The sequence below is a fragment of the Dysidea avara genome, chromosome 3, assembly GCF_963678975.1.
Source record: "Dysidea avara chromosome 3, odDysAvar1.4, whole genome shotgun sequence".
In the NCBI taxonomy this organism is placed as follows: domain Eukaryota; kingdom Metazoa; phylum Porifera; class Demospongiae; order Dictyoceratida; family Dysideidae; genus Dysidea; species Dysidea avara.
The window spans coordinates 13,175,760-13,185,630 of NC_089274.1; the positions used below are offsets into that span (position 1 = coordinate 13,175,760).

A 9,871-nucleotide genomic window follows, 5' to 3' on the forward strand; every position below is an offset into this window, starting at 1 on the left:
AAATATATGCAAGAAGTGCTGAAACAACAGTGAACATGAATATACCATATTGCCTCGAATTACGGTCGGTCTCGTTAAACGTCTGGTCCCGTTTAGTCGCCAGGGGTATACAGCATCATAACAAAAATAAATGCCGGGTCTTGAATAAATGCTGGGTCTCAAATAAACATCTAGTGCAGTCATTATTTTTAGCAATTCCGGGCGGTATTATAAACTGAAGAAAATTTTATAGAGTTCATTTTAAGCTTGAATCTGTGAAATATACTGAGGGAAACATCAAGGAGAGTCCAGGAGAGTACAACACCAAGGTATGAAGTTGACTCATGAATGCTGATCAGGTAGATAAACGCCGGTCTCGTTTAGTAGCCGGGGTAAAAAGTTGCTTGAATGAAATAAACACCTGGGCCATAATTCGAGACAATACGGTATTACAGTACAAACATAACAAGTGCTGTCCCATTAGGGACCTGTAAGAAAGCTAAAGCTTGTATATACAGTGAGTCAGAACATCCTATATATAAGCTGAAGAATAAGCTTTAGTAGTTTAGATCAGAGTGGTAGGGATGACTCAGCCTACCAAAAGCTACACTAGTGTCTTACTCATCATTGAAACAATACGGCAAAAATGTAGCTGTTCTAAATATTTGACAACGATTTAATCAAGATTCCATAACAAACCCATTCAAGCACGAAGAAGCCATACAATGAATTAAGAAATCTACGTTTGTGAATTCCTTCACTGCAACAAAACACAATTGAACAACGTACCAATACACATTTAATCATTTTACCAACACACTACACATACCTAAAACCTTGAGATGAGTTGTACAGCGCTACTCGATACCCGAACAAGTCTTTATTTACTAAGTCAGCAGAAAAATCCGTTTGAATAGTGGTTCGGATTACTGGATCATATATATCTACATTTATGGACTGACACAGAGAAACCATGAGAAACACGATCGCCAAACACTGCCACATATCGGCCAATGATGTTTTACACGACTGGACCACAACACACTTCCTCACGTGATTCGACCTAGGTCAGCTAAATCTATTTAAAGCTCACCTTACCTTAGCTTCAGAAAGGCGTAACTAATTAACGCCTGCGTTATGATGGCTTTACCTATTTATTTGTTACTTATTTGCCTGTGTGCTGTTAATAGTGAGTATTTTCCAACTTGGGATTCGTTGAACAGCAGACCTCTCCCAAAATGGTACGACCAGTCGAAGTTCGGAATTTTCATGTACTGGGGAGTCTACTACGGTCCCGTCTACTACAGTGTACCGAGCTTCGGATCTGAATGGTTTTGGCATAGCTGGAAGACGAATTCATCCGAGTACGTGCAATTTATGAAGGAAAATTATCCGGGCACCGAATTTCTTAAGGCAGAGCTGTTTGATCCAAAATCTTGGGCAGAGCTGTTTGTGAAGGCTGGAGCCAAGTACTAAACCATCAGTGCGTGCATGTAATGTGTGTTCAGCAATCATTTGTTGGTACGTAGTTCTAACCAGCAAGCACCGTACCATGAGGGGTTTACTAACTGGCCATCCAAGTACTCATGGAACTGGAATAGTGTTGATACTGGACCACATAGGGAGGGCACGTAGTATGTACCATACCTATTGCATGTTTATACATGTGGTATGCAGCAGGTGCTCACCTACGATATGCATGGGAATTATACACACAAATGATTTCAACACGTACTTATAATTCCTTCAGTATTCTATTGACTATAAACGGTGTACTGTAACACTTTATGATATTGTATTTTTAATTTCCACGTATGTTAGGTGAACTGGCAACAACAATAAGAAACAATACTGACATTCATTTTGGACTGTACTATTCCCTGTTTGAATGGTTCCATCCACTGTTCTTGCAAGATCAGGCTAATAAATTTACGACTCAAACTTATGTAATGGTATGTCAATAATGATTACTCGAATAACCCTATGAGCATGTCTAAATATTTCAAGGATGCTATTAACCCCTGAAATCAGCAAGTTTTCTTCCTTGAAATATTTAAGCTTTATAGTAGTGTATATTAGTCTTCTAGTAATCATACTTGACTGAATGTAGCATTTAGTGGTCTCTAGTGAAGGAAAAAAAATTTGATGCTACACAACAATTTACTAAATGACATTCCTTATTACAGGATATAGTATTATTGTACACCCTATATGTGTGTTAAAGATTACACATGACACTGCTAACATCATTGATTGATTGTTAGGATGTGACTTCATGAGATAGTGGAGGCCTACAAGCATGGGCTGATGGTGCTGGATCGGCCAATGACACGTATTGGCAAAGTAAAGAGTTTTTGGCCTGGCTGTACAATAGTAGGTAAGATAATGAACCCTAAGCCTGGCTATATATCTTGTCTACTGTATGTATGTATGACTATGTGTATAAGTATCTGTTTGTGCTACAGGACCAATGTTACACCATTGTCACTACAGGTGTATATGTTATTTTTTAATTGTAGTCCAGTGAAAGATACAGTTGTGGTCAATGATCGATGGGGTAGTGGTGACTCATGTAAGAATGGTGGCTATTTTACTTGTCATGACCGTTATAACCCAGGTAACAGTACTCCCTTTAATGTTTTCTTCTTGTATGTGTATGCATGTAAAATGTTGACATACATCTTTGCAGAGGTGCCCCCTGGCTCCCAATATATGCACAGGTACTTGCCCCATAAATGGCAGGCAATATCCGCAAGTATATTCCCATACATGTTGAAGTTACTATAGAGCAAGTCTCGTGAGGTGCTCTCTCTCTCTGTGTCTGTCTGTCTGTCTCTCTCTCTGTCTCTGTCTCTCTCTCTGTCTGTCTCCCTGTCTGTGTGTGTCACTCTGTCTGTCTGTGTGTGTGTGTGTCTCTCTCTCTCTGTCTGTGTGTCTTTCTCTATCTGTGTGTGTCTCTCTCTGTGTCTCTGTCTGTCTGTCTAACACGGTAAACAAAGTTATGTCACCAAGCTTGTTTCAATACTTTTTGTTGATTCACTATGATCCCTACTCTAGTTGAAATTCCAATTTGTTTGTACTTGTTTCTTAACTTTTGTAAATAATAATTATTATGACTGGTGAACCCACACATACTGTACCACACCAAAAGAAAGAAATGGTGCCGTGCGTCCCGTGAAAAGTGAAGTATCCACTATGCTTAGAGATGCACCGATTATCAGCTCGCTGATCGGATCGGTTGCCAATATGGCAATTTCTACCATATCAATAATCGGCACCAATGCTCTACGAACTGATATTGCTACTGATAGTTAGTATGGCAAAAATACTATTATTTGCAATGCAGTATTAAGTATTAATGTACATGTAGAAGCCTTCTTGCTCAGTATACAAACAAATAGAAATCCTATATGTAACACTATACAATGAGAAGCCATACAACTGCACATGCAAGCAATATTGCCTCATCATCTGCGAAAAGGGATACTGGTTTTTGGGTGATGTTTTTTCATGGGACATGCCCACACCTTTGTGGTCCCATGACACTTCGAATAAATTTTGCATACCCTATGCAAAATTTCTCCTATATTATATGGAAGACATTTTGCGTACCCTACGTAATATTTCTCCTATAATATATGGGAGACATTTTGCATACCCTACGCAAAATTTCTCCTATAGTATAGAGGGATGCTGTTTGGTATAGGAGTACGCTATTTCAGTACAAGCATTCCTCTATGTATATAGGAGATATTTTGTGTAGGGGTATGCAAAATTACTCCTATATATATGGGGGTGCAAATCTAATTAGTGTAATTTTATCTTTACCCTTACATAGTTGGTCCACACACACTACACACTACACACACTTCCACACTACACACACGTGTACACACACACACACACACACACACACACACACACACACACACACACACACACACACACAAGAGTCTACAGTTTCTGTAAAGAAAAGGCTGTACTGTACTATTCGTATGATTATCGATGTACTTGTGTAGGTCCAACTAGAGGTATATGTAACTGTGATCGAAGCTGCACCTGTCTACCTGGATGGACAGCAAGAGCTGAAGGAGGAGCTTGTGACTGTCCATTAAGTAATGAAACCTGTGAGAGTGGATTGGGGGTCAGTCTTGTTAAACCCCTTCAGTATTTGTTGTTATGTTGTGATCTGGTTTATTCAGTTACAATGCAGTGACCGAGGAAGTTGTGGGTGTGGTGAATGTAGTTGTGATGAAGATATCTTTTCTGGACCATTTTGTGAGATATGTACTGGCAGCAGAGCAGTAAGTTGTGTATGTACTAATTACCTCTTACATAGCCAATAAGTTGTGGTTGTGCAGACCAGCAGACTATAATAATGTGTCTGTTTGAATTGCTGTAGTTGTGTGTGTATTATTATTATTATTATTATTATTATTATTGTTTACTGTGCAAAACCTCTTACAAAGAGTATATGTACAAGCACAGATAATGTAGGCATGTTTCATTATGGCCGTTTCCTTCTTGTCAGAGGTGCCCTGAGAACCCTGAGTGCACCGTGTTTCGGGACTGTGTTATATGCAGCACTATGTCAGGTGGTGAAGAATGCTCCGATGTAAACTGTACATTACAAAGGCTGGAATCTAGTGTTAATACTGAAACATATTTGATTGAAGGAAGTTAGTTAAAGCCAATATTCCAGAATCCATTTCATTTTTTTTTTTTGCAGCTTCTTTAACATCGTTTTGTCAGATTTCACAAGGTGGTTTTGCCTATCAATACTTTGTTGGTACCAGTGGTATCACTTTCACCAGTGAAGGCACTATTGTTGAATTAATGAGTGTAGGTATATAAGAGAATTGATACTTTGTGCTATGTAATATAATATGTTAAAACACTAGTACAGCTAAATTTAATTCTGTGGGATACGGGGTAAAGCCTGTGAAGAATCCAAATTTTGTGTTTCCCATAATAACACTTGAAGTGTAGTGAGTTGCTTTAAGATTTTACTTGTCGGTACTTGTTTAGTATCGGTCTCAAGCCAGTGTTTAGCTTTAGATGGAGTTTCCACAGATCAAAAAGTCAAAATAAAAGTATCCTATGGAGGAAAACTTGGTCTAAAGCCTAGGGAACGGTCACAAAGGAGATATCCTTACTTGGCTCATTAAATGCTCTGTAGTGTGTCATTTCAAGATTAATAATTGTTCCAGCCCATACAACTAGTGCATAAACAAATGTACTGCATTCGTTCAATGGTTCGAAGGGTACATTGTTCAAATGACATAAGTGATATACAACCTGGCTCATATTGGCAATTGAAATTACAGCAGAAGATTGCAAGAATCCAACTGCTCATCACAACGTGAGCCATTTTCACCATGGACAGTTAGTTACATTTGAGATACTAGAAAGTAATTGAATATGGTTGTACACAAGGCACTAGTTGTCTAACAAGTTAATTAGCTTACGCCACGAGTGACCATGCCCACTGCTAATGGTGAGGTGCAGTTAGGAATGTTGCTGAACAAGCTGTATAGAATTTTCGCGGGTTGTGTACTACTGTTGTAGTTGTAAGGTCTTTTAGCAGCAGCTACATCTTGTTTTGTAATTTCTCTAGCTGCCAATCTTGTTACACAGATGAATTATAGAGTGCCAATGCGAGAAATACCATTTACCAAAGGGAGCCAAAATGACAACTATTGTTTTGTTAAATAAATTAAGCTACAATACACTCAAAATTATGCCATTTGCTACCAACTGCATAATATGTAGCTACGGCTACATAGCTACGGCTACATAGCTACAATATTTGTCAAAGCTTCGAATGTTGCATTCAAACCTTTGAAGCTTAAAATCGACATTTGTTTATGCACTACCATAGAGTGTCTATAACCAGTAGAGGAACTGAGATGTTTTGACCAGTTTTAGTCCCCACAAACAATGCACGTATCATCATCAGTGGTTTTTTTTTTCCAATGTACATATAGTACACTGATTTGTAAATATGAAAAACAACACAATCTTTTTGTGACACTTTCTAAAGCATTAATGCACGAACATTGCATCACTGAAATGCCGCTATGTCATTTGAGTACATGTTGTTATGCTCATACAGCTATAATTGTAATTTTCCTTCTTTAGATTGTTCCGATGATGGGGTGGAGCCGTGGATTATTATTATAGCCATCTTGGGTGGACTAATATTACTGGCCATCATCGTTCTGATCATCATCAGGCTGATCATTGAACTAAGGGTGAGTATGTGTGTGTAGTATGTGCATGCGTGTGTGTGTAGTGTACGTGCGTCCGTGCGTCCGTGCGTGCATGTGTCAGTTCATTGAAATGTGCACTAGCTAAAGCTATATATCTTTTTATGTATTAGAAGCACAATTGTTATTAAATCGTTTATAGTATTTCTTTATATTATTCAGTACATCGTAGAGTTTAGGCAATGGAAGAAAGAGTTGGAAAACGCTCATTTTCCTAAGGTATGCTTTTATACTTGACCATTTAGCATGTCTTACTTTTTTCTTCTTTTCAGAATGACAACCCACTATTCCAGAAAGCTACTGAAGATTTTGTAAATCCAGCGTATGGAAAATAGTTGAACACAAACATTAAAAAGAAAAAAAAGTCATTAAGAATTTATACACATTTCTCTATGTAGTTGTGCTTGTTCATTATTTGTGGAATAGGTTACCCCATATGTGTTCAGTAACTTTATACATGCACAAATGCAACAGCTATAATTTAATTTTATTAGTGTGTCAATTGTGTTAATGTACATACATATAGTATGGGACAAGGCCAATTGGTTACTTCAGTCATCTTGTTTTACTGCAGTCCAATATGTATCTCACTAGGGGACCTGTTGTAGTATTGTTGTATTGTCTAAAATGCTACACATAGATCTAGCTGGGCTGTCTGGCTACTGTAATCATGTTACAGCTATGGTGTATTTTGTATTCAATTTAAAGATAGCTACATGTAAATGAAGAAGGTGAGAAGGGCTGCACTAAAAAATGGCAAACCTGGAATCAACCAAAGTAAAAAGGGTAGGTGTGCGACCAATAGTTATAAATCATGCCTCACTCATTACTTCCGTTTTGTCACTATCCTTGACAGCTTAAGGTACAGCACAGGCGGCAGCTTAAGGTTTCATTTGTATTTGACTTCTCAGGTTTGTTTTCCTTACTGGATCAACTGTCTTTCTGGACGTTTGTTGACAATCCCACTTTTTTTGACGTTTCTCTACCCCATAAACTTTTTGGTCAGCATTTAGATATGGAGCATCTTGTTTTTCACAGCTATTGGATGAGCCAGCTCCGACAGACTTCAGCAGACTAGAAATAAACACTTCCACAGAGAGGCAGCCAAGAGAAACTTGTCCAGCCTCACCAAAGCAGTGAATTATGACCGTGATTACTGTAGTGCTATTTCAGCAAGCCAGTATAAAATTGATAGTGTTCCTGCACCACAACGTACATTTGGTCAGAAATCTTTATAAAGAGCATGTGATGTCTGTGTCAATCCAACAGATACTGGAAATAAAAACTGAAACCAATCCAGTATTTTTTTCCAGTTCAAGTACGGCTTTACATTGTGACCAACGATTTGAAGAAGATATTTCAAAGGCATATAAATTTAATGCATTTTTGACCCCTATAGTTCTGTATATTCTTGTTCATGATAGTGGCTTGCAAATTGCTTCTGTTTCTGATATGAAAGGAAGTGTTTCAGAACACAGAAATCAGTTCAAATTATTTCAGAATTTGCTAGTCTGACAGAATTTCCACTACACCAGAACACTGTTGATAGAGTGGACAATGTTGGAAGGAAAATGTGTGTGCCAGTATGTGTGTGTTTCTATAATAAGCAACGGTCAATATGGTATTATTTATTTCCTGTCTAGCTAGTAATACCCATTCTCTGAGATGTAAGAGGGCCTTTCTACAATAGCCACATTAGGAGCCAAGAAATGTTGTGTCAAGGTTCTGTCTCATTAACCCTTAGTTTCCACCAATAGCTTTTGTCGTTCACAATATTATTTTTACAAGTATAGTAGTCTAATCAAAATAGGGACAGACCCACCACAAATTGTAACATAATTTTTTCTCCATATTGCACTACATATTAAATTAATGATCTCAGAAATTATTCTAATAGAGCAATCACATATATCAGATGTGTTGAGTATAAGAAACTAACTATGCTTCTAAAATTGCTGCCATATTTTTTGTTGAGAGCATGCCCCCTCTCCCAGCCATATGATGCACTTTATATTGCAAAATAATTGTATCCCACCCCATATTTTCAGTGCTTCCTAATATGCCTCTAAGGTAATAAAATTATGCTCTAGCCCCTTCCCTCCTTCTCTCCAGACTTGCCTCTGTAGCTTGCTATTGAACCAGATCAAGAAGTTGACACTCTGGGAGTAGAGTCAAGCAAAGCACATCCAGTAGCTAAAAGGGGGGCTAGTTGTGGCCTAAACGATAGACTTTGGCTAGTCATAAATTGTGATAGGGCTGTAAATGTCAGACTAAATATAACAAGCTGCACCACAAAATAGTATTAATTATGTATAAAGTTAAATGTCTTTACAGTTGATTACAGGTATTCGACAGAAAGATCCAATCTTAGGATAGCTATTATTCAAAAATTCTCTTTTGCAGTCCACTATATTAAATGTCTAAATCTCTAATAAAACAATACAAATCACTTTCAAACCCTTGGCTTCTATTAATACTATAATGTTCTTTTTTTTTCTATTCGTTCACTTCCGAAAATTACTTCCATATGTCTCAATCATTTCCCTCAAATTGCTTCCAGATACAATCTCAAACAGCTAGCTATTTAAAAATAATGGAGTATGCCAAGTACTTCCATCAATGGGCACTTTGCCACTTAACTCTTATATACTTGAACGACCCTGACAATAATATTATAGAACAAATTATGTACTATAAAAATACACAAATTTTGTTTCAACTACGTGTTAAAAATAGCTACTCTATTCGACCTTCACCCTCAGGTATGGGCTATAGTTGTAAAAATAATGTTGTTTTTAGCCACTGATACTGGCAGCTGAACATCTGATTCACTGTGACAGGAAAAACTGTGAGTACATAACAGATTATGATATAGCATCTGGGATTTGCTGTCACTCAATCCAAGGATAATTGTTAGTTCTCTGTGGATGCATTGATCGATATACTGATTACAAGTTGATACAACTACCTTAATTTCAGATGATTATAAATGTAAGATGAGAAAATAGTCAGAAAAGTGATGACTATGCTCATCACACAATATTTCACCAGATCTGGAGCAATAACTTTACATGGAAAAGTAAAAGTATTAATTCCCGTATTTATGTTACATGCTGTCAATGAGTGTAGAAGTTTAATTAAATTGAAATTTTGATATAGTAAACCACTTTTTAAAAAACCAGTCTGCACATATGTTATAGGAAGCATCAAAAGAGAAGTGAGTTAAAAAGAAATCAGAATAACAACTAGAGTTACAAACAAAACCCAAACTAGCAGGGTCAAAATACTCTAATAGAACAGTCATCAATTCGGCACATAAAATTTCACATATTTTCCCAAGGGTGTATATTTAGAATGGTGATCTAGACACTTCTTATCAATTAACTGTGAAGAAAATTCTGTGGCAGGTAGTGGCCTCAAATCACATAGATTGACTAGACTAGACTATAGCTACAAGGAAAACTGAGTCCAGTACCTCATAACTAAGTCCACTAGTCAAGTCCAATTGGTGAACTTACAGCATTTCAATTACTCTATTAAAACATACTGTGACTCTAATGCAAGGAACACTGTATGGCCCAGTTCTTCAGTCTTATACATAATCAGTGGTTTTACTTGATCAT

The 9,871-nt window shown here is 37.3% G+C and overlaps 2 protein-coding genes across 2 annotated transcripts in view; one reads left to right on the top strand and one right to left on the bottom strand.

The window, feature by feature from the left end:
- Window positions 1–1,062, bottom strand: part of LOC136249453 (integrin alpha-V-like) — a 58,489-nt gene extending 57,427 nt beyond the window's left edge. The window contains exon 1 of the mRNA XM_066041462.1: window positions 809–1,062. Coding sequence (XP_065897534.1) covers window positions 809–984 — 176 coding nt within the window. The 5' untranslated portion in view covers window positions 985–1,062. The remainder of the gene's footprint in view (window positions 1–808) is intronic.
- Window positions 1,063–1,356: 294 nt separating this feature from the next.
- On the top strand, window positions 1,357–6,773 carry LOC136248331 (integrin beta pat-3-like). Its single transcript, XM_066040122.1, has 11 exons — window positions 1,357–1,448; window positions 1,509–1,613; window positions 2,264–2,356; window positions 2,499–2,596; window positions 3,999–4,123; window positions 4,182–4,283; window positions 4,511–4,658; window positions 4,709–4,825; window positions 6,121–6,233; window positions 6,411–6,467; window positions 6,521–6,773. Exons 1-11 carry the CDS (start codon window positions 1,357–1,359, stop codon window positions 6,581–6,583), a joined length of 1,113 nt encoding a protein of 370 aa, XP_065896194.1. The 3' UTR covers window positions 6,584–6,773.
- Window positions 6,774–9,871: the final 3,098 nt, after the last annotated feature.

Bases quoted from the DNA above. Each gene is read 5' to 3' on its own strand.
- LOC136248331 (XM_066040122.1), top strand. From the start codon at position 1,357: ATGAAGGAAAATTATCCGGGCACCGAATTTCTTAAGGCAGAGCTGTTT. The intron at 1,449-1,508 runs GTACTAAACCAT...GTTGGTACGTAG, and splicing joins TTTGTGAAGGCTGGAGCCAA to TTCTAACCAGCAAGCACCGT. The intron at 1,614-2,263 runs GTATGTACCATA...TTCATGAGATAG, and splicing joins CCACATAGGGAGGGCACGTA to TGGAGGCCTACAAGCATGGG.